The sequence below is a fragment of the Clinocottus analis genome, unplaced genomic scaffold (genome assembly GCF_023055335.1).
Source record: "Clinocottus analis isolate CAN_PGR_092001 unplaced genomic scaffold, fCliAna1.0.p SCAF_7, whole genome shotgun sequence".
Classification (NCBI taxonomy): Eukaryota; Metazoa; Chordata; class Actinopteri; order Perciformes; family Cottidae; genus Clinocottus; species Clinocottus analis.
In genome coordinates this window covers 18,917,941-18,941,536 of record NW_027176229.1, presented here as the reverse complement: position 1 = coordinate 18,941,536, position 23,596 = coordinate 18,917,941, and the positions used below count along the sequence as shown (strand labels likewise).

Below are 23,596 nucleotides of genomic sequence, written 5' to 3'. Positions count from 1 at the left end.
ACTGAAACATGAAGGGGGGAAGTCGAGATGAGGAAAGGAGAAAGAGTGGGGCCTCGAAAGAAATAGAAAGAGATGGATACTGCAAGGTGTTTGACGTAGAAAAGAGTAAGTTTGGAGAGTCCTATTCATATCCATACTGTTGATAAGCTTTGTTTTTGAATAAACATGACAAAGAGGAGGGGGAGGGGAAGTAAAGAGAGAAGGCAATCACTGTATTGTAAAGTTTGAACCATTACATCAAGTCTCTCTTGTTATTCCAGATGAGTTAGGTTGCAATAGCTATATTTAGTGAATTTACCTGCCCAAACCTTTCTGCAAACCTTCCTTTTATCCATCTGGTGTTGTTTTTTTTAGCTAGAAACCTGTGTGCTACCAGAACCTGGCGAGATAACTATTTGTTTTTGTGTGTTTGTGTTTTGATATAACCAGTTAGACGATATAAATATCATTACATTCACACTTTTGTCCAAAGCAACTTCATTTTCCACCTTAAACAGAAACACATGACTTATATATTTGCATAATAGTCATTAAAGGCATTGTAAGGTACAGGGTAAATGAAATAAAAAGGCTCAACAGAGGAAGAAGAAAAAGCAGCGTTATCAGAGCAGCAATGGTGTTGATGTGGTCTGAGGCTGGAGAGTTGAGAGACAATCAGACAGGGGCACACATTAACATAATTCACTGTGTTTTGGTCCTGAACGGGAGCTATTGTGAAGCCAGAGGAGGCAGAATGAGAAGGAGTACGAATGAGATGCAGGGAAGGAGAGGAGAGGAGAGGAAATGAAATGAGAGGGCTGACACGAGGTGGAAGGAGAGGGAGGGGAAGATGGATTGAGTATCAAACCGATGCAAATCTGTTCCCCCTACTGTAATCACTTTAGGGTGTGTAGCACATACACGTGCACGCGCACATACACACAAACACCTATACACACACAAACACACACACACACACACACAGCATAAATCCTTCTTGCCTATGGTTATTAAGCCTTTGAGAAAATCTACTGTAGGCATGCAGTGATTCACTCTCCGATTATTCCGTGATATGATTGTTTGGTGTTCGGTCCCCTGATAGACTGAGATACAGTCTGGTGTGAGTGTCTGCGTGTGTGTATCAGGGAATGAAAAAAAGAGAAACCAGGGGCAGAAAATTAAAAAAGGGAAGAAAGATATTGAGAAATCAATGTCTGTATTTTACAGAGATATTTGGAATAATGAGTAATACCCTCCAGTGGAACAGTCTTCGGTCCAAGGTTTTTTTCTTCTTCTTTTTTTCAAGGACAAGGTATTGCAGCAGCTGGAACAACAACATCTTTTGATTAGTAGATAGCCTGTATTCGGCTGAGTTTGATGTCTTTATCCTTTTAAAGGGTCATAGGGACCACATGTTATCCGGAGGTAAACTGGGCAGAAGGAAAACCAGCCGTATGCAGCCAGTGCTTTGATTTGCATCGTACCTACAGTTCTCCATCCCCTTGTGTGAAGGGCAGTTTGTCCCTTTAATGAGAAGTGGATGCTCGGTGTGGGCTGATGCTGCCCCGTCCTGTATATTGGACCATATGTATGGGTTGAAGAAAATGTTGCTTTCCTTTCTGAGATTTTCTCAGTAAAGTGGCTCTTAGTGGGTGAACTGCTGCCTGGGGAACTCTTATTATGGTAAGCGTATGTGTGATGAAAAAAAAAAACTTCATACTAAAATTGAGGTCTTAGTAATTACAAGGGGAATAATTGGCTGGTGTTCTTAATAGCTTTGGGCCAATATTTACAGATTATTCCGTGGAAGACTGGAGAGGCCCTGATTAGTCTCTAGAGGGAGGGGTTGCACCTAAGAACTGATGTCATGCGGCTACTCTTTGTTCCTCTACTCTTCAGTGTACTCAAGTGTCTCTTACTTCATGCCTCCACTGGAGTGAGCAATGAGTCATTTGACTGTCTTAATGATTTCACACTTCATCATGCAATCATGGGCATGAGCACAAAAAAAAACACACTGTTTGTAAGATGGTGTTCATGATCTATATATAGATATATACAACACGTTGAACACCAGAGGAAGAGACCTCCTGCATAGTACACATTTTCTGCAGTCTAATGAAGTCAAGGCTTTTCAATGGAGGACATGGTGCTATAGCTAAAGGAGCTGAGACCAGGTTTCAATGGGGAATGTGTGACACAAAGCACAGTCAGACGGGGGAGCTCATTTTAGACGGGAGGAGTATGTGTCTGGTACTATAATGGCGTAAAGGACAGGATTTTTGAAATCAGGACAGTGTGAGTCTGTGATGGGTGCCATCAATTCACACCGCTCCTTCATCAGTTCCATCATTGCAGCAGCCTCTGTGCCGGTGCCATTGGGAATATTTGAGTCGGCACAGATTCAGCTTGAAGAAAATGTAGAAAGTTATGGGGACTTTGCCAATTTAATGGTGACGAAAGCGAAGAATGGTAACCCAGACACCTATCCAGCTTGACACACTTTTTTTTCCTCGCACTGCTCAATGTCTCATCGGGCATTTGATATCGTCTCTACCTTTGCTGGTGCGTAGGACACGAGGCAGATTCAAAATGATACGGCAGCAATTCCTCAACTTCCAGCCAGTTAACAAATATACTGTAATCATCTAACAATTGGGAACGGTTAATGTCCTGTGAAGACATTAGTTCATTTAATAAATACACTATGCATGTCGTGCAATCTGACATGTCATAAATTGGTACTGCAGGGCTACGCGGAGCGGCATAGGTTGAAGCGTAACGCCACTGATCAAGTCTGGGTTAACAAATTGGGAGTGAGGATGTGAAATTAGACCCCCTATTGGTCTAATTTCCGGTTGAGGTGGCTAACTGTGTGTAAAAATGGGGTTGATTTGTCAATCTTAAGCAACACTGTTTAATCGTTCTCCCTAACTCTCTTCCTGTAAATTGTTTCCTGCCGACATGCCTTTTTGTCTATCACTGGTGTGCATGTCCATCTGCTTTGTCGTCCTTAGTTTAAATGTCCCCAGCAGCTGGGCAGCAGAATGAGCTTTGGCCTTGCAGTGTCCTTTCCTGTCGAGAAGCACCACCTTATCCCTGACAAAAAAAAACAACACTTTTTATGATTCACCATATCTTCTTTTTCCATTGCTAGAGCAATTGCATTAACACGTAATCTTCTGGCTAGCTTCTACGACATATTTGGCCCTGCAGACGCTCACCATTCTGACCTCTACTCGTTTTTATGATTCACCTCATTTAATCTCTTTATTCTTCTGTAATCCTTGGCCGATCTCTCTGCCCACTCCTCCCTCAGAGTTCCAGCTGAGGTCCTCTGGCCTCTTCTCTGCAGGCCAGTTGTCTGCTCCTGTTCACGAAGCCATGGTGTGTTTAACACAAGGACACAACCTTGATGTCAGACCCCACTTGCTGTCTCGCGCTCATTTCTTTCACCACTGATCCCTCCCTCATTCTCCTCTGCCACCCTAGTAGTGCTATGTTTACAACCAGGTCACAGGCCATTAGGCCCCTTAACTCGCCTTCACATCTGTGCTCCTTCAAGTCTGTTCATCCATCAATCCATCCATCCATACATGCACTCCGAAGCAAAGATTAACCCAGGGACCGACCACGCACCTCATTTCCCTATTTCCTCCCCTCGACCGTCCATCCATCACTCCCCCTGCGTGCTCATCCATCTATCCATCTCTATGACTTGACTTAAATAAAAACATTAGCTTGAGGGCTCAGGCATGGCTGCTTCTTCATTTTCTCTCCTCTGTCCTTACATCCCTCCTGCTCTCCACCCATCGTTTCAGACCGCACAGTGTGCTTTAATTTGATCTCTCTGAACCTTTATTCTTCCATCCATTCAGACGTGCCCTTTTTTTATACTCTCTACTATAACCCAAAGTAGTGTTGTATTATTAACATGTCATCCCACAGACAGACAGTCTGGGCAGATTTCCTTACCTTTCCCTACCTGAATGTTTTCAGTGTTCATATAGTCTTTCTTCATAGGACTGTACCAGTCATAAAAATCCTCATTTTATCCTATTAGACATTTGTGTGAAATGGTCATAATCCAAGAATGATTGAGTTAAAGGCCAAAAAACCTTGTTGAAATACATACAGAAGCATCTGATACTTCCCTGCAGCGCAGTGGCAGAGAGCGAATCAGCAGGGAGGGGGGTTTGGTGAGGAGAGCTGGAACCAGAGATGTATAATACTGACTTCCTCAGCACTCTGCTGTATGTTGTTTTCCTTTCTTTTCAGGCACAGGGTTTGTAGAGACAATTCTGCCTATACAGTATCCCAGAAATAGGTAGGGAGCCGAATGAAAAACTTGTGTATGCGCACTGCTGTTCTTTCATCCTTTCTCTCATTCTTGCTTTCTTTCCCTCCGTGAGACCCGGGGAAGCCATTCCGGCACACCGGCTCCAGAAATCTTGGAACGATTATATACAGCAATATCTTATTATATGCATCCAGCTGTACGGTCGCTGCATTTCCCTAAAAATCTGCTTGTTTCTGCTCGGTTTCCTCAACGTCACCGCAAAGAATCCGTCTCGCCGGAGACAAGAGACAGGATTGACAGCGGAGCATCTGGGGAATAAAACTTCTCCTGGCTTGTCTCAACAAACAGAGAAGCAGACGAGTGGCTGCCGGGCGAGTGTTTGGTGTTACCCATACTGTTTACACAACGGGTGTTTTTGTTTGGCACCACAATGATTTTCCCAATGGGGTTTGTGTGACAGCAGGTAATAGTTAAAAAACGCTGTCTCCCACTCTTCTGCCTTTTCATATTCGTCTGCTTCACTTATCTGCTCTCGAGCTCTTCTCTCTCCGTGTCTCTGTGCTTTTTGATATCTCTCTTTTCTCTCTCTCACACATACAGAGAGACACAGCACACAAAATTCACATGCGCCGCCACACTTAAGCTGATCCAAGGACACCGGAGGCAGTTTGTCAGCTTCAATTAGTGTCCAGTGTCCACTGCCGCTGTGGTCACCCGGAATATAACTCGCTGGTCAGTGCATGTGTGCGCGCTCATGATTGACACGACCTTCCAGCTAAAACAAATCTTACACATCAATCAAGCCAAAGAGGAAGCCTGCAAATACTCAAGTATTTATACATTCGGAGGGGCAAAAGCTCTTATCGTCCCAAAAAAATTGCTACTTAGTACTCCTGCCCGAGCCCCACTTCAGAGAAGGACAGCGGAGAAGATAGGAGTCAAAACGGGAGCCTGAAAGGAATACTTCAACATTTTAAAGATATATGCTTTATTGCTTGTCGAGGAGTCAATTGAGAAGATCAGTATCAATTGAATGGCTCTTGGTTTTTACTGCATGGAAGGCTAGAAAACGAACGAATGAGATGGTGCCTTCTTTCACTGTACCAACCTGTTAACTTACAACAGGTTGCTCGCTGAAAGAAATAGTTTTGATTTCTGTGTCTGCATGTGTCAATACATCATTTGGTCAAAGCACCTTTAATGGCAGTAGACCTGGGGTCCCTCTGTACTTCTGTAGTGTGTGCTAAACTAAGCTGCACATGTCTCAACTTGTCATTTTAGTTATGAGCAAAGAGAGATGAAATGTATATTTCCATCTAAACGCACAGAGACCGACAAGAGTATTTAAAAGATGCAATTATGTACTATCATCTTTATTGTTATCATTATTGTTGACAGGTCCCCAACAAGTCAACATGCAAACATGCCCTAACTTAAAAATAAAGTAATCTCTCTTTGTTTTAGTCCTCACTCCTACAAGAACACACACCCACCCACACACACACCCACACCTACCCACCCCCACACACACACACACCTATTGGGTTATATGAAAGAGAAGGAAAGAAGAAGAGGATAAATAATCTGTGAAGCAGGACAAATCAATGACGTCCTCTCCTCCCTCCCTCCTCGCTCCTCAGCTCCTAACTCCCGTTTCTTTCCCTCTCCCATCCTCCTTTCACCCATGCATCTTTTACTTCATCCTCCTCCTTTCACTTCCTGCCACCCCCATCATTCTTTCCGCAATATCCCACCTGGCCTGGAGGGGAGGGGGAGACATGCTGCATAAAGATACATGCAAATCTACCTAATAGGACGGAAAATTGGAGCGAAATAGGGATCTTTCCCCTCGGAGATATTTTTTTCTGTCAGTATCTTTCCGCCCTCCACTCTTTGCTTGTTTTCACCCAGATTTGAGTGCACTTTCCCTCTGATTTATTTATTTCACACTACTTCCTCTCCCACTTACTAACTGTGTCTCATTTTTCTGACTCACATCATGATAATAGTATTTGACTCCTGTGTACCTCTATAACCACCATTTCTTTTCTCATCCCTCTCTCCATCTCACCCTACAGGAGTTTTTTTTTTTTTTTTTTTACATAATTGTAATAATCACTTCCAGTGATTTTTTCCCGTCATCTAACCTCCCTAAAATAGCGCTGGCTAACTTGCCCTTTAGAGCTGCACCCTCTCTGCTTCATACCAGGATTGCCTTAGATTATTTTGCCTTATCAGAAGCCTGAAAGCTTTATTTAGTATTTCATGAAACTGTGTGCTTGCTTTGAAACATTGGACCACTACACATACAAGTTATGGTCTTTTTCTCTGAATTATATGCCGAAACTGCATTAAACGCACTCAAACGGAGACTTTTACACAGTCTCTAATATGAGTTTAATTTTTAAACTTGTCAGAACAGATTTTTAGCCACGCTAGCTTCATGCCTCTGGGGATGGCCGGAGTTAAACTCCTACAGAATGAAGCCGTGACATTTGGTACAGATTTGTCACGTTTCCCTCAGGAAGAAATGCAGTAACTTTATCATTCAATAAACAGTTGTATTCTTCCAACACGCTAACACGCTAAACTCAGATTCCAATCCAGTAACAGCCACAGCACATAGAACAGGCACGTTAGACTTCCATGAGTCCTGGTGCACTCTGAGAGCAGCAACAAGTGAGTGTTTGAGAAGGAACAACAAACAACATGAAGTTACTATACTTGTGCCAGAGTAATCTAATTACCTCCTCCCCCCACCAAACAATAATAATATTCATGCAAATGCCATTCATTAGATTGTTTTATAGCTTGTTCAGATTGGGTTGTCCCCATAGAATACAGTGCCAAAGAAAAGCTTTTTAAAAACGCTCGCTTTGCAGACCATATAAAATGAAAAGATTAAACAAGCAGCTGTACTGTAAATTCCAATGAGCTGGAACAGATTAAATCAATTATTTTCTCTCACACAAATGCACTACTGTTCTTGCCACGAGGAGACAAGCAGAGCTTGATTCAGACTGTCCGTCCGAAATCACAGGTTAATGCATGCGTGTGTGTGGAGTTTCTACGAACAGCTCTGTGTGTCACTGTGGCTTTGCCTTCGAGGAGAAACTCCGTCAATAATAATAACCTCAGTGGAACTCTACTGGAATGGGTAATGGTCACCTTGCGTGCATGCAAATTAGCTTGCTTGGACGTAGAGGATACGCAGAGTTTCTCTATGTTACACACCAACGATGAAGCATACTTGATGTCAATTGCAAAGCCAAAAGTGTTAGCTTAGCATTCCCAAGCATGACATATATTTATGCAAATGTATGCTCGTGTCATTGCCGGGCTGCCATGAGGACGTGTGCTTGTGTCTGTGGGCACATTAGGTCGTTACGTCGAGAGAAAAAATGTCCTTCAATCCTTCAAAACACGTAATGGAAGAAATGTTTCTCGCATGACGGCAGGACTGCGAGTGGGGTTTCCAAGGTCCCATGACTCTTGGAAGTCATTTAGCGTAATTCACCACATACATCAGACGAGACTGGAGATGATAATTGAAGGTGACCTCAATTTAAGAACGCCGCCGTTTGCAGGTCATTGCTTCTTATGAAGAGGGAGAATATTTCACTCTGTCTTCCAAAAAGATGGAGAATATGTGCTGGGGGGGGAGAGAGAGAGAGAGAGAGTATGAGCATGTGTGAGGGAGTACGAGTGTAATGATTGTGACTCTATTATGACCTGTGCTGCCGGTTCTATCTCCTGTACGGGATCTATGAGGATTAGGTCATCTATCCCCCTTCTAGCGGTCTCTCTCGCTCTTCTCTCCGTTTCACTTTACGCGTTTATCCTCTTCACCCTTTCCCTAATCTTGCAAAGTATCGGTCTTTCCCCACTCACTCATCACTCCCCCCCCCCCCCCTCCCGCTTATCCAGAACCCTTTTTTTTTTATTGTTGCTGGTTCTAAAGTATAAATTGGATCAGCCATTTTTCCTCTCTGAAGGCATTTAAGATGTCGTAGATAGCTAACGAAGCAATTACACATGGCAGACTTGTCGCCTCTATATGAGGGAGCAGTGGAGCCTGGTGTTCCCGTAGATGTATAGAGAGAGAGAGAGAGATCTATATAGGCTTCCATGTACAGCCCCTGAAGGTAATGGAGCAAAGAACCAATTCTAAAACAGTGTCACATTAATAATTATGACAACTTGAGGTGTCTGCGATTATCATTATCACTAGAGAACTGTATGCATATGTGAGGAATGTGTTGGGGGAAAATATCATGACAAAGCATTGAGGACTGAAAACGGATAATTTCATAAAGCAGCAGGCGGAGTAGAGAGAGAGGGGAGGGAGTTGGGGAACAAGAGAGCGGTCCTCAGAAGAATTACTTAATTAAGGTAAGACAGGAAAAGAGGAGGAAAATAGCAGACTGTGTATCTGTCACGAGTGAGCCTCTCACTGGGGATAAGAAAGAAGACTGAAAGACGAGACAGAAGCGTGAGGGAGGATCGGGAGGATCGGGAGGATGGATCAGGTTAAGTGGTATTCTCAACAGAACGTACGAGTTAATGCCGTAATTAAGGGAGTCTTCATATACCGTTAATGGTGTGCAGGCGGACACACACTCGCTTCATCTCTCAACACACCAGAGGTTGCACTGCAGTTGGGCTCGTCGAGGCCTTTTGTCCTTAATGCCGAATCTTCCCTGCAAGCACGGAACGCCTCCCCGATGTAAAATACATGAGGGTTCACCCATCAGCCGTGTTTCTTTACACGACACGTCAGTGTCCTGAAAGCAGCCGGGTACAAGAAAAATACATTTGACTTCATACGGTATGAAGGCTAATGCACATGGTGTGGGCGCACAGAGAGAGAGAGAGAGAGAGAGAGAGAGAGAGAGAGAGAGAGAGAGAGAGAGAGAGAGAGAGAGAGAGAGAGAGAGAGAGATACTTTATTTATAAAAAACAACCAATGTTTATTTAATTTGGTTCAAGAGTTGGACAAGCGTCTTCTCGGTAGGTTCACTGTCAGTGTCCCCACCTATTAAGACGAACAATTACTACAGGCTAAAGGCTAAATAATAGAACGGAGATTACATCGCGGAAGGTTTGCAAATGCTAAGGATAAAATATTTAGCAGATGAGCCCCTCTATGTGACCGTGGGGAGTGTGAAATACATGATAACGTTAAATCGTTGCAACACTTAATTTACTGGGCACATCCGAGAGAATCCATACAAAACAATAAATGACAAAGTTATTAAGGTAGCAGCTAAACAATTACTCATTCTCTGTGAATGACTTTAATATAATTGAACCCCAATTTATCAAATGGAGAAATGTTGGCTGTTAAAAATGCTGAAAGAAACACCGCAGACGTGTCCTGTCTCGTGACGGCTGAAGTTACTCGGCCATTATTAACATTCCTAAAATGTCAGACTAAATTGAGAGAAAGGTAATTGGCTCTTTCTGACATTTCAAAAAAAAAATGTAATTAAAGATATTGCAGTAGCTTATTGTTTATTGCTGACGGACGTCCAAGAGGATGTTGTGATACACGGGGCTTACCAACCCTGTTCGTATCTATTCAGGATGCTGACAGATGTGTACAGGTAACCCAGAGTGAGGATATTGTTCATAGGTTTAGTTTACACTGGTCCTCCGGCCATTTTGTCTTTAATCCGTTCTGACTGAGACGGAAAGCTCCTATGAGCCGAACGGACACACCAAGGTCAATTTGTTTTCTTCTCCAAAATAATACACTACCGCGAAATGCAAGCGTTTCCAATTCAAGCTGACTATTTATGGTTCAAGTCACTTTATTTTTTTTTTGTCTCCTTTTTTTTTCTCATTTAATTGGAACGATACTGTAATTGAAGGCATTACAACACAAGCCACTCACCTTGACAGTGGTGATTCCTACAGTATAGTTAACCCGGGTTAAGTATTGTTGCTCATGCCATCATTACACAAGGGAAGACGTTAACCTGAGGTGAGAGAAACCGGGTTGCTTTGCATAGTAATCACTTTACATGGAGGCCTTTATTCACTTCCAGCCCCTCTCTGTCTCTTTAGATGAGAATAATTCTGATTCATAGCAATTCATGTGAAAACAGATAATGGGATGCTTGAACAGCACGATATACCCATCTATATTTCCCACCGCTATCCCAGGGTTTTAAATTTCCTTTCATCTTTTCCTTTCACATTCTAACACACACTGGGTGAGGCAGGTCTTAGCGTCGGCTATTTTTCTTCCGCTGACATTTTCTCCGGCCTCACATATATCCGCCGCACTTTGGTTGCAGGTCAGAGGCTCTGTATCAACACCGTTTTAAAAAGGCTATCGTGCTCAGAAAGGCACGGCTCACTTACAAGACAGAGTTAATATGCAGGCGGTTTGAGAGGAATATTCACCTCTGCCTCATCATTTGAATCCATGTATGAATTTAATTGAAACACAATGACAGACCAACACATGTTCAGAGTATTAAGGGATACTGTGGCAGGAATACTGTATACCAAGTGCTTCAATTCTCTCAGAAGTAATTATGCTTTGATTAGGGAATTGTGCCTAAATGTAATTATGCTGTGCTTTAAAGATTCATTTAGTCTGTGATGGCATGCTGCGTTATGTTGATGTCTCACCACATTATCCAATATCACAGCTCACTATCTCAACTCTTATCTGTGAAGAGATCTCTCTGGTGTGGATGACAGACACGGTGTGTGTGGTTGTGTGTGTGTGTATCATGTTTCTTTGTCAAATGTAATTGTATGGTTTGGCTTATGGAGCACCTTGCGAGTCTTGGTCTCATATGTTTACCTTACCGTTTCCACTCCCGTGCGTAACCCGCTCACATCGAGTTGGCAGTGACAGAAAACTTTTCCGATCGCAGTCCATCACCAATGTAAACTGCTCATTCTTTCCTCTATATAAAATATATATTGACACATTTCAGAAGTATGCTTGTCCAAACATGCTTGTAGTAGAGGGTATCATGATGTGTGTTGCATGGTACGCCATTGTTTGAAGACGTTCTATGGGTGATAATAATATCCTCGCTACGTGTTACCTTCTAACAGTTAACTGACAGAGAGACAAACAGAACAAAAGAAAACCCACAGTGTCAAGTTGATCTTACGTCTAACTTTTCTCTCACTTTGTTATGTAGGTGTCTCTGCTCTCACAGATTTGTCGTAGCCTTCCACGTCCTGTCTTTGCCCATCAATCATTCCATCTCACTCTCTCTGTACCTATTGCTTTTTCTCTGAAAATGAATGTGAGAATCTACTGCTCTATGGGGACCTTCAGTGGGTTCTGAGCTTCATGCGTCTGTGTGTGCGCGAGTGAGTGTGTATATATGTGTGTGTGTGTGAGTGCCTGTGAGGGGAAGGGTTGTATTTCAGGAGGCCTGTTACAATGCATGTGTCATTACCACATATCACTCGAAAATGCTTCTAATTAATCCAATTACCACCGGGCTTTATTGAGTGGGAGTTAAGCTTCTGGGCGGAAAACATTCAAATGCAACCAGGAACACTGAATTTCAATATATTCACATGCAAAGATGCTTTAAGTGCTCCTTTGTATTTGTTACACCCCACATACCTTCACATTGAGGGTGAGGGGAGGCAACCATTTTGAGAAAAACACAAAGTGCAACCAAAAAGAAATACATGTTTAATATTTGTTGCATTAGTGGTATCTGAATATTACCGTTACAGTCAGATGCAGACAATACTGCACCTGACAACGTTGCACAGGCATCCGGGTTGTTTCAGAGACATTGTTGGATGAATAGGATGTGAGTTGCTTATGTTTCTGAGCATTAGCGGACCTTCTTACTTCAATCATTATTGCCCAGCTGCAACACTAACCCGGTGCACAGACAGGTTGAATCCATGCTTTCCTGCCAGCTGCAGTGCAAATGCCATTATACAAAATATTATTGGCAGTTAACACTTAATTTGTTATATCCCCATGTTGCATAGGAAGCCTTTTGAGCCTGCAGGAAAAGTTTGATTAACCCGTCAAGATCACAAATGAAAGTGCAAATTGATTCAACTGACAAAGAACCAGATGCGACTGAAGACAAAAAGAAAAAAGACATTCATGAAGTCTTAATGGGAAAAGTAACTCTTCATGATTTTCATACTTAACAAGACAAAAACCTGCAGTGCAGAGCGAACACAAGCTCCACCTCGAGTTTACTAGTTCAAGGTAGCATATATAATAGAGAAGCACGAGGCCAGACACGCACGGGACGACCTGTGGTCAGCTCAACAACTTCATGTATTACTCAAAACATGATGTTATGGAAGCCCATTTCTGCATATTTTTTTTGTTGACTTGAAAAAAGGCAAAGAAAAAAAAAAACGTTTCCCATTTCATTCCAAGAGAAATCAGAACTTGACTACTGACTACAATTGTCAAAATTGCAGTTACAGCCTAAATATAATTGTAGCTAATTGTAATTGTAAAACCAAAGTGATGAAATAACGTATTGCTTAGATGTTTGTTTTTTTATTTTCGTCAACGGAAGAAAAAAAAAGTCGATTTTTTTTATTGTCCTCATTTTCTTTTTTTGGGGTCCTAAATTTTTTTGTCGTAATATATATATATATATATATATATATATATATATATATATATATATATATATATATATATATATATGTATATATATATATATATATATATATATATATATGTATTTATTTTTTTTTTTTTCTTTGGTCCTATTTTTTTTTGTGTCGCGGAAATGGGCTTCCATATAATGTGACTAATAAGGGCAACAAAAAAAATTGCCAGTTTTAGCAACCACAACTTTTAGGAGCCCTGCCGCGATTACAAAAGGTTTAGAAAGCTCCGTTAGCAAACACAGAAAGGTAGCTGTATGCTGCTACACAGGGGTGGCAGCCACGAGCAAAGAAATGGCTGAATAAATATGAGATGGAAATAATGTTGCGGGCCAGGTGCAGGGCAATTCCCTGGCAAATCCAGGAATTATGTAAATCCACTTTGCACAAAATGATTTTGCCTTCACCCTCAGTAGTATTTCACGCACGGGGGTTCTGTTTTAACTACTTACCCGACTGACTCCGCGGCCCCTGTCCTCTCCATAATTGGTTCCCAGGATTTCAAAGAAGATGTTGGGGTTAGTGCCGTTGTTAGTGAACTCCAGGAAGCTGGTGAGGCCGCTCACTCCGAACTGTGAAGACAAGACGCCATGTTTGTATTACTTTTCTCTACTTTACTGAAGTTTGGTCAACTCATCATTGCATTGTCGGCATCACAGTCGTTACTTTCGTCGCGATTTTCACTTTTCACTATGATCATGTCCGTTCTCATCAATGGCGCAATATTCCTTTGACTGAAATAGACCTCATCAATAATTCTGCCTGGGAAATTTGACATTAAATTACGTTTTTTATCCTCGCTAAAAATCGGACACGTTCAGAGTGAAGCAGAGACAGGAATCTTCTGCCTGTCTCTAATCAAATGATTATATCTCATGAGTAAGTACATGTTCAGAATAGATAAATGTCCTGGTTGCTGTAATAGACTAAAATAGGTTAGATTTTCGTATGTGTGTACATGTGTGCATGCTATTTGCTCGTAAAAAAAAACAAAAACACGTAAGATTTGTTTGCAAAACTGGGCACTCAGCATCCCGCAGAGGTGTGTGATAAGTATCAGGCTGATGGAATAAAAGGGTAGTTGCACAAGAGGCATGCAACGTTGTCTCATGTGGAGAGGTAGCTATTATTCAAAGCTTACGCATGCATAGACACACACACACACACACACACACACACACACACACACACACACACACACACACACAGTGTCAGTCCCCAACCTTTGCTCTGCCTCCCCGCTATTGTGACCTGTCAGGGAAAGTGAAACTGTGCTTCAGGGAAGACGAGGTGTTATACTGTTTCATATGATTCATGCTCTCTGTGTGTGTGTGTGTGCGTGCGTGCGTGTGTGTGTGTGTGTGTGCGTGTGTGTGTATGTGTGTCCATGCTTGCTCCCGTGTGTACGAAACATGGATTGTGGAGTTTATAAGCAGAGATTTGGGCGATGATACAAGCATACGTGCAAAACACTATCCACATGCATCGTGTGTTCATGTCTAATCACATGGGCAATTGCATAGATCGGCAACACCACATACGTCATGTGATTACACTTTTGCATTGGTATTGTACACTGTTACCACAGCCTTGTATGTGTATCACATTATTATATGTGTGTGGGTGCATCTCTCTGTTATATCCTGCAACACACATGCATATGGATGTATTGTTGCATATGTCTTTATGTGTGTGTACATGCGGGGTTACGAAGAGACACTATCTCCTCGACGAGGATTGATTATATAATACATGAATTATGTTAAAGAGCCATTTGGTATAGACGTCTACATTGACACATCAGATGTCATTATTTTATATCATAAAATAAAGCATAAAGCATGTGTATTTGCTTCCGTCAAACTAGGCGGGGGTGAAACCCGTTGAGATACTGTTCATTATTCATTCATTACTATTCAGTCAATCAAAGTTGGCAGCTCAGTATTAAAACAATATATTCACAAACGATCTTTCCTTAAATTGCGCTGGATTCAAAGAACATGCCACTGGGCTCATGAGAGTGAATTCAAATAAAATAAAGGAGGTGTTTTTTTTTTGATGTTTCCATTTTCTTAAAGTGGACAAGTCTGTTTGATAATAAAAGCAATGACAAATGTAAAAGAGTTCCCCGTAGGAACAATACAGGATATCTAATCTCATCTGAACCGGCCTCATGGGCTCCGGCTGGAGATCTTGGCCTGCGTAAAAAGTGATCATTTTTATTTTCAAATGAGTCCTAATCTCAACTGCTGGAGTCTCTGGTACGACGAATACAGTAGAAGCCAACGAGAGCCTGTATTTAAAGCTACGTGTAGTCTCCACACAGCTAAAACACGGCACACACTTCAGACTTGGGGGGGATCAGTGTGAAAGCCGTTTCACCTTCTGCTTTTTCCCCCCCCTACTGGATTTGTCAATGAACCCCCAACAACAACATCAATAGCGCTCCTCATCAACAGCTGCAAATTAGTATTTATCATTACCATAATGGCCCCAAATACCACAACGCTGATTAAACACACAGGCACGCACAAGAGTGAGTAAAGCACACTGCTGATACACTGTGAAATGGAAGTGATGCCAGGCTGCTGAACTCAACTCTATTACTGCTTAGGGCTCTTTAACACAGCTCTGTTGAGACAGCCATCAGGGTTGGTTTAACAGCCGGGGCTGCTGATGAAAGCGTTGCCAAACCCCAGCCTGATCTCAAGGTGAAATGAAGAGATAGATATGAAAGCCATTGCGCCGCATTTATTATTGTCTGACACTAATCCTAAATTAGCATTTCACTTGGCTTCATCATTCAGTCAAACCCCCCCCCCCCCCTCCGCCCCATCCCTGGAGTAGTTTTTTTATTGATATCAAAACAGAGGGCATCGATCCAATTGGATTTAACAGTGATGAAAGTGTTGCCAAACCCTAAACTCAAGGTGACATGCGGGGATTCATAAAAACACAGCTGCGGGAGGAAATCCGGTATCTTGCAAAAGTCAACCATTGAGGAACTGAGCCCAACTTGATTATTGATACATGTGCTTTCTATGAGGCGTGCAACCGTTTGAATCAGTGGTTCTTAAACTGTGGGGCACGACCCTCTAGTGGGGCGCGGAGGTATTACAGGTGGCGCGCAGGGGGAGATGCAGATTCTTTTTTTTTTTTTTTTTAAGAATCCTTTATGAATCCCACGGCGGGGGAATTATTCTATGCATTTAAGCAGCTTTGTGCTGCTGTGAAGCTCTGGGGCTTCAGTGTCTTGCTCAAGGACACTTCAACATGAAATTATGGGAAGAAAACAGGGATCCAACCCAATCCTTGGTAATTTTTTTGACACATATGAGTTATTTTTTTGCACATATGTAACTTTATTTGCATTGTTTCAACAAAGTGGTTGCGCATGTTATTATTTTTTGTCAGATGGAGCAATCTGGTTTACTTGAAAAGGATTTGCATTTTCTTTAATCTATTAATTAAAAAAGCACGGATGGAGGAGTCTCAGACATTTTGCTTCCTCCAAAGTGGAGCATGACAGGAAAAGTTTGAGAACCACTGGTTTGAATTGATGAGCACCTGGATCATCTGGAAGTCTCTTGAGCTCAGGCTGGAACTTTGAAACTTTCTGTTTATTGTGAAAGCGATCGAAAAATGCTCTATTGTCCGTGAGCAGATTTGAGCTATACCGAGCAATGACAACGACTTTGCTTCCCTTTACGTTGACTGCAGCTTGCAGTTTCAACCTCGAGGGTCTCAGCCAAAGAAAAATACCATGTAATGAGTACAATGTCTCGAAATGCAAATACAGGCTTCAATAAATTATTTATTTTTGCCTATTAGGGAAATGAGCATATGTTTTGCTCTTTCAACTGGAGTAATCAAGACTCAGCTGCAATGTTTCCTGTGGGTAAAGACTTTTTAGGATAACTTCTTTTTTTTCTTTCCGTTGTAAACAAAGCAGTTAAGAGCTCTTTCCAAACTGGCACTCTCTCACCGACAAGCGCCGCACAACAGTCGAGCACCGCAGGAGGCTGATGAAGCAGATGGACGGTCCACAAACCCAGATTAGAGCCTGATTACTTTGGGTCATTGAGATATCGACACTATCAACACTAATCAGGGAATAGGGTGGGGTTTTTTTTTTCAGCTGTATGATGTTAATCAGATTGCATGGCTCTCCTATACACTTATTATTATTAGTCTTTCACACATGTCCCCTTTTTATATTATATGTCGCCTCCATGCCTGTGAATCTCTGTTCATGATACAAATGTGGGCACTCACTGGTTTTGAATACTGTCCACAACAATCTCCAGTTAAAGAAGGCTTACTACATCAGGAAATATGTTCCAGACGAAATGTTGACAACTGAGCAACTGTTACTGTTTCAGGATAAGTATTGCAACACTCAGGTGTGTGTGTCTTCAGGTGTGTGTGACAGAGCCACCAAGTACGCATTCTTGCCAACTTACTGTCGTTGAATGCCTTCCTGCTAGACCTGAGGGGGAAACGTGTGTGTTCTTCCCTCTGCAGCCGCGTTACCTTTTTGACAGTCTCCAGCATGCTCTTGCCTCCCTGCCACGGTTTGGAGTTCTTCCTGATGCAGCTCAGACTGGCCATGCTGTGCCACTTCCTGTCCTCCAGCTTTCTGTGGAAGGTGTTGGCCAGCAGCAACACACTGTCGTAAATATAGCGGTTGCTGATCTGGAGAGGAAGAAATGACAGACGGCACACACAAAGAGAGGACGTGAGGCGGTGCGCTAAATGCAGACGTTTTACGTTAGCCGAAGATGCTTCACGGGGGACTCGGTTACATCGCTGTGCTGCAATATGCAAGAATAAACAGAGAGTCAGAGGTCCAAATGACCAATGTCATGCTTGCATGTGCTTCAGTTCAGTTTCTCCATTGGTTAGGCGGCTCGGAAAGATGGACTCCTGCAGATGTTAGTAGCTGGAAATTGTCAAAACCCCTTCATTCTGAAACGCTATCAAAGCTAAAGTTTATTTGCATTCATATCCTTCACTCCACTCTGATAAATACATGTTGCATGTTCTCTATCAATCTGCCTGTCGGGATGTTTCCTGCAGCTGTAGTGCACAACATTTGCGCTCACCGCTTCCCTGTTAGTGCAAACGTGCACGTTTGTGCTCACACCTACAAACACACACTCACACAGAAGAGAAAAGCTTTAAGAATGACATTAATTAAAATGGATTGATAGATCCTTGGCCCCACAGAATAAGATGGAGAGGGGTGGGGGGGAGGATAAGGAGTCGAGCTTATTCACTCTATGATCTACCGTTATGTGATTTACAGAGCCTCCTGACTCTGTGTTAATGAGAATTGAACAAACGCATGATTATATGCACACACACACACACACACACACACACACACACACACACACACACACACACACACACACACACACAATTAGACATAGAGATGATGCGCATGGACTCACATTAAAGCTAGGGTTGCTAATGTTGAGAAACTAGCAAGAGAAAACACAAAAATCCAACAGAAAAACCCGGCCAGTGTTGCCAACTCTTTTCCAATGAAAGCAGCGAGCAGCTCTAGCTCCAAAAGGGATTATTGTAGTTATTAAATTATATTTCACACCAATTGATTGGTCAGTGGTTCTGACCCAGAGGCAACAATGACGAGCATCAGGAAAACCAGTAAAACCAGTCATCTCGCCCGTAGTCTCGCTGCGTATGTAGGTCATATTGGGGGCATCCGTATTAAAGTGAGACTCTTTCATAACGATAAAAGTTCTGCGTCGTAACTTTAAGAATTAAAAACTTTCTGGACATTTTTAATGTGTAGACTCAAACGGTCAAATTAAATTCCAGGCTAGGAGATTAATTCAGTGCACGTACGGCACACTCGACTCCGTCTGAGCAGTGTTTTGCTTGTTCAGTCTATCACTCTGCTTCCAGCACGCTATTCTTAAATGGAAGGGAACCAAGTGGGAACGTGGCCGTGTCAAGGCTTTCCAGTGTTTGAAGAATTGATATGAGGGATGATGAGATGACAATCTATATGCTCCGTGTTACTTGTCCAATAGTAAACTGACAGACGGAACAAAATAAAACCCCTGACAGACAAAAAAATAGTGTCAAGTCGATCTTACGTCGAACTTTTCTCTCACTTTGTTATGTAGGTGTTTCTGCTCGCACAGATTTGTCGTAGACTTCCACTTCCTGTCTTTGTCCATCTATCATTTTGTCTCACTCGCTCTGTGCCTATACTGCTTTTTCTCTAAAACATGAATGTGTGGAAATCTACTGCTCTATGGGGACCTTCAATGATCAGTGGGTTCTACTGTCAGTGTGTGTGTGTGTGTGTGTGTGTGTGTGTGTGTGTGTGTGTGTGTGTGTGTGTGTGTGGTCAGCCTGAGTTGATGTGCTTCAGTGCAGTGTGAAATTGGGCTTCTGGGCCACTCTCTGACCGCTGAGCTGATCTGCTTCCTCTGTCTCTCTTTCTCTCCCATCCCTCGTTTCCTCTCCCTCTCAAATTTAAACGCCCAGCCGCCCACTCGCTCACCCACACACACACACACACACACAAACACACACACACACACAGGATGTCAAACTGAACATGTGTACGGGGTGTTTTCCACTGTGCATGGGCAATGTTTTTTACGCTGGCTCTCAACAACACGTCGTCCTTGACTGAAAGGTGTTCCACTCACATGCACACACATAGGTGGAGGCGTGCACACTCGCTGTCCTCCACAGTAGAATGAACAAATACGACAAGACTCTCAGCAAGAAATAATGAACGCGTTTTACACTTGAGAAGCCCTCGATTCCTATTAGGACACACAAGGCAAACTTTATTTACATACATTATTCGATGCTTCGGGGCCTTCAGGAGTTAACATTGTGTTGTACTGTAGCCTTTAATCAACTTTCCCAAAAAATAATTATGTATTTAGCTGGTGTTTCATCTTCCGGGCATTTCCTTTGCTTATTTTATTACTTAAATCTATTTTTATGAAGAAAAAAATAAAAAACATGTCCGTTCACTGATTACATTGGGAGCCAGAACGGCGCTGTCTGAGGTTTGAGGGAGATATCCACGTACAAATTAAGGCCACGTTTCTGTTTTCCATGTGTTTCCAACTTTCATCAAATGTGCTCCCTCAAGCCTTTACGCTTCCACATAAATCAACAGCACATTAATTCAATTTTTTCAATTTCTTTTTTGTCTTGACACATAAATAAGATTGTGTTTCCTTTTCTCTGCTCTCTTTGATGGCAGCTTGATGACTCACATGAATGCAAAAAAAAGGGGGTGGGGGGTAATACTTGCATACGTATTGCCACCCTGGGGGACACGGTGAAGTAAAGAAAAAGTGAGGCCGTAAGGGGGAAAAAAAACTGTCATTGTGTTTGTCAGATGAATAGTGTGGTCCGAGTTAAGCATATACAGACGTGTGTGAGACAGATTTTTAAAAATGATTGTTATCCCAGGTAAGAAACCTCACAGGCATGAGCTGTAACAACGTCAAGTCAGCACGCCCTGTGTACTGGGGAGCTTTTTGGAACCGGAGACATGTTGAAATGCCTGGTTACCAATTAGGCTCATATATTATACAAGATAAGATGGAGCAATCTGCTCGAGATCCTATAAACATTGTTCTCTGGATCCAAATGAGCCTTCAAAATTCCTGCCAACCAGTAACAAAGACAACATCTGACATATTTAGCAGACAAATAGCTCGGACATGTTCCTAACGACATGATGGATTTGCACATGTGTGTAAGTGACACCACCAAGTCCTCTCTAAGCCTTCTGCACTGATACACCGGGCTATGCCGACTATCGCGATGCATCTTCATTGGGGGCAAAGTTGCCCAATAATGCGGTTGGCAATCCCTTGACTGTATTCCCACTGGACAGCCCTCTCTGCTTTGAAGAGAAGAAAAGACTGAAGTTCATTTCATGACGTCTTGCTCTTTGGTTGTCTTGAATTAGCATGAGTTCATTCTCTTTTTCTGATCATCCCTCGAGTTGATTAAATTGCAAAGAGAACCGCATGCCAAAGACCAGGTCAACAACAACGACTCCCTACTGGAGCTCTGGCTATTTGGCTATTATGGATGCTATTAACTGAAGCTGTTTTGCTGATATATGAGCAGCTTTCCAGCTCTCTGTATAAACATTCACAACCAACCTTTTAGTTGAAGATTTAAAGTGAATTAGAATGCAGACACGCTAGAATGGTAAGTAAGTAAAAAAAACAATAATAACACACATCTTTCACTCTCCATAATGTGTGAGAGTGAAAGATGTGTGTTGTTTTCATGCAAATATTTAAACTCAGCTATCTTCTCAGCTATCTTCAACCACACTTCTAGCGTAGCCTAATTTTAAAGACAAATATAGAATCTTATTAGCTGCTAAATATGCACATTATAGACACGAAGCATAAACCAAGTATGCTTATTTGATATGTTAAAATCCACAGACCTTTTTTTTTCCGGCTGCTTGAATCTTTACACCATATCTCCCCAGATTGAAGTGTTTGTGTGTTCATTGCATTTTGAATCTCTCTATTTCGTGACAGCCTGTCACAGTTACACTCCCTCCAAGCAACTCACAACTAACTAAATGTAAGGTCCTGTACACCCCAACGTCTTGGGGGGGTGTTACTGCTCCTCATTCCTGTGTAAAGTGTTTGCAATATCAATTAAAAAACAGACAAATCGACAAACCAAATACAACTTACCTCCAGTTGCTGAGACCTGGGGCTTTTAGGGTCACACAGGGAAGTGTTAATCCTGTGGTTGTGTTTGACACAGCGCTGAGTTGTGTTCTGGGGCATGGGGAACGTCTGGCGCACCACCGTCAACCGACCGATCGACTTCATGACTAACTCCTGCAAGTCGTAGTCTGTGATCTCCTGAGAGGGTGGAAGAAGGGGAGGAGGAGGAGGAGGAAGAGGAGGGTGGAGGTGGGAATCGGAGGGGGGGAATGATCAGTGTTAAGGAGGAGGGAGGGGAGGAAGAGAAAAATCAATGTCAACAACTCCATCACCTCACTTGTTGTTGCAGGAGACCGACAGCCAACATTTTTCACAAGAAATTTATAAAGAAAAGTACATAAAAAAAACACCATAAGAGTCCCGGTACGATGAGGTGTTTCTAACTCGTCCTCATTAGACATATTTCAAGTGGTTGACGTGTTAAAATATGCTCTACTTTTCTCATCATCACCACACGGAGCCGTGACAAAGCATCGGCCATCGTCTGCAAAACAAATAGATGGGAAACAGCGGGCGTAAAAGCGTGTGTTTGTGCGTGTACACACGCGTGTGTACACGCGTGTGTGTTCGCACGTACTCTGCATGTCCTTGCCAAACCTTGGGGGAGGAATCACTGCTAATTTTAGCCCGAGGACCAAATCCCTCTCCCTCTCTCTCTCTCCATCCACGGATCTCCATTCATCCTCTGCGAGTGCACGGGGTCATGTGGTGACGCGATGAGAGCTGACGTTTATCGTCCCCGGTGGAGGTAGCGCTGCCACCAAGCCAGACAGCCTTTGCTGTCTTTCTCCATGTGTGCGGCCGGGTGTCTGCGTTTGCGTGTGCACAAGCCAGTGTATGTGTAAAAATATGTGTGTACGTGTGTTTTCCAGGAGAGCCTTCTGATCACGGCGAAAACCTTCGTGATTCCGCTTCATTTGCGCGTGGCTTGACAAGAAGGATGCGACACACACAAATAAGCCATCACACACACGTTATAGACGTGAGGGGTAGTGTTATAGGTACCATCGCCTCATTGACTAATCGCAATGGATTTCATTTGAATGTAATTAACATTCATTAAGGCTCGTGAGTCCTCCCGGGATGTGATCAATAGTGATTAAAGGTGGTATTATACGGACTTCATTGGTATAGCTGCACTCATCTGCATTCATTATGCTGAAATATGACTCTCGCTCTGTAGCAAAACATGTGCATTTGCTACTGAAATCCCATTGATGCTGTTTCAAATATATAGACTTAGGGAGATGAGCTGTGAGACTCACACTGACACTTATTCCCTCTTTTGTTATATTTAATGACATGTTCTTGAAGTACTGTGAGTTAATTGAGGGTTCTGAATCTACGATTTAATTTAAATATCTAAAAAAAAAACATAAAAGCAGAAGAAAGGGGTATGTATGCCTTGAAGAAGAACAGAAATAAACAAGTTTAACCTTGTATGGAGGCGTTTCGCTCTGAAGTATCTACTGGCTTAACAGTTCAAGTGCAGGGTGTATTTGCTGGCTTTTGGGGGTAAGACGTGGCAAAAATGCCAAACAGTTGCTTACATAAAACCCTAAAGGGAACTGAAATACAAAGCCAACAAAAAAAAAAGATGCAGGACAGAGAGAAAATGCTGAAAATTGCTAAAAAAAAAAAAAAAAAGGCAGATCTGTTGGCCAAAAGAGAATTAAGATTCACAGCGGGCAGTCAAGGGCATGCAAAGAAACATCGGCGGGCAAGAATTATCCACAGTGCCCCGTTCAAAAGATCAAACTTAAACAAACATAGATGCGCCAAAGAACACACACACACACACGCACACGCACGCACGCACGAACACACAGAGACACGCTTACACTTTAAAGGAAAAGATAATTATGAGATTTGTCCTCTCAACAGGCATTTGTGCATCTTTCTTCCTTTG

At 42.5% G+C, this 23,596-nt stretch overlaps 1 protein-coding gene across 5 annotated transcripts in view; it reads right to left on the bottom strand.

The window, feature by feature from the left end:
- Nucleotides 1-23,596, bottom strand: part of grid2 (glutamate receptor, ionotropic, delta 2) — a 398,219-nt gene that overhangs the window by 114,042 nt on the left and 260,581 nt on the right. For all 5 annotated transcript variants that reach the window (XR_011080199.1, XR_011080200.1, XR_011080201.1 and 2 more), the window contains exons 6-8: nucleotides 21,652-21,825; nucleotides 17,450-17,611; nucleotides 13,369-13,488 (exon numbers count right to left, since the gene is read on the bottom strand). Coding sequence is in view for 2 of the 5 variants with exons in the window: in XM_068604768.1 (XP_068460869.1) it covers nucleotides 13,369-13,488; nucleotides 17,450-17,611; nucleotides 21,652-21,825 (456 nt within the window). In the remaining 3 variants the exon portion in view is untranslated. The remainder of the gene's footprint in view (nucleotides 1-13,368; nucleotides 13,489-17,449; nucleotides 17,612-21,651; nucleotides 21,826-23,596) is intronic.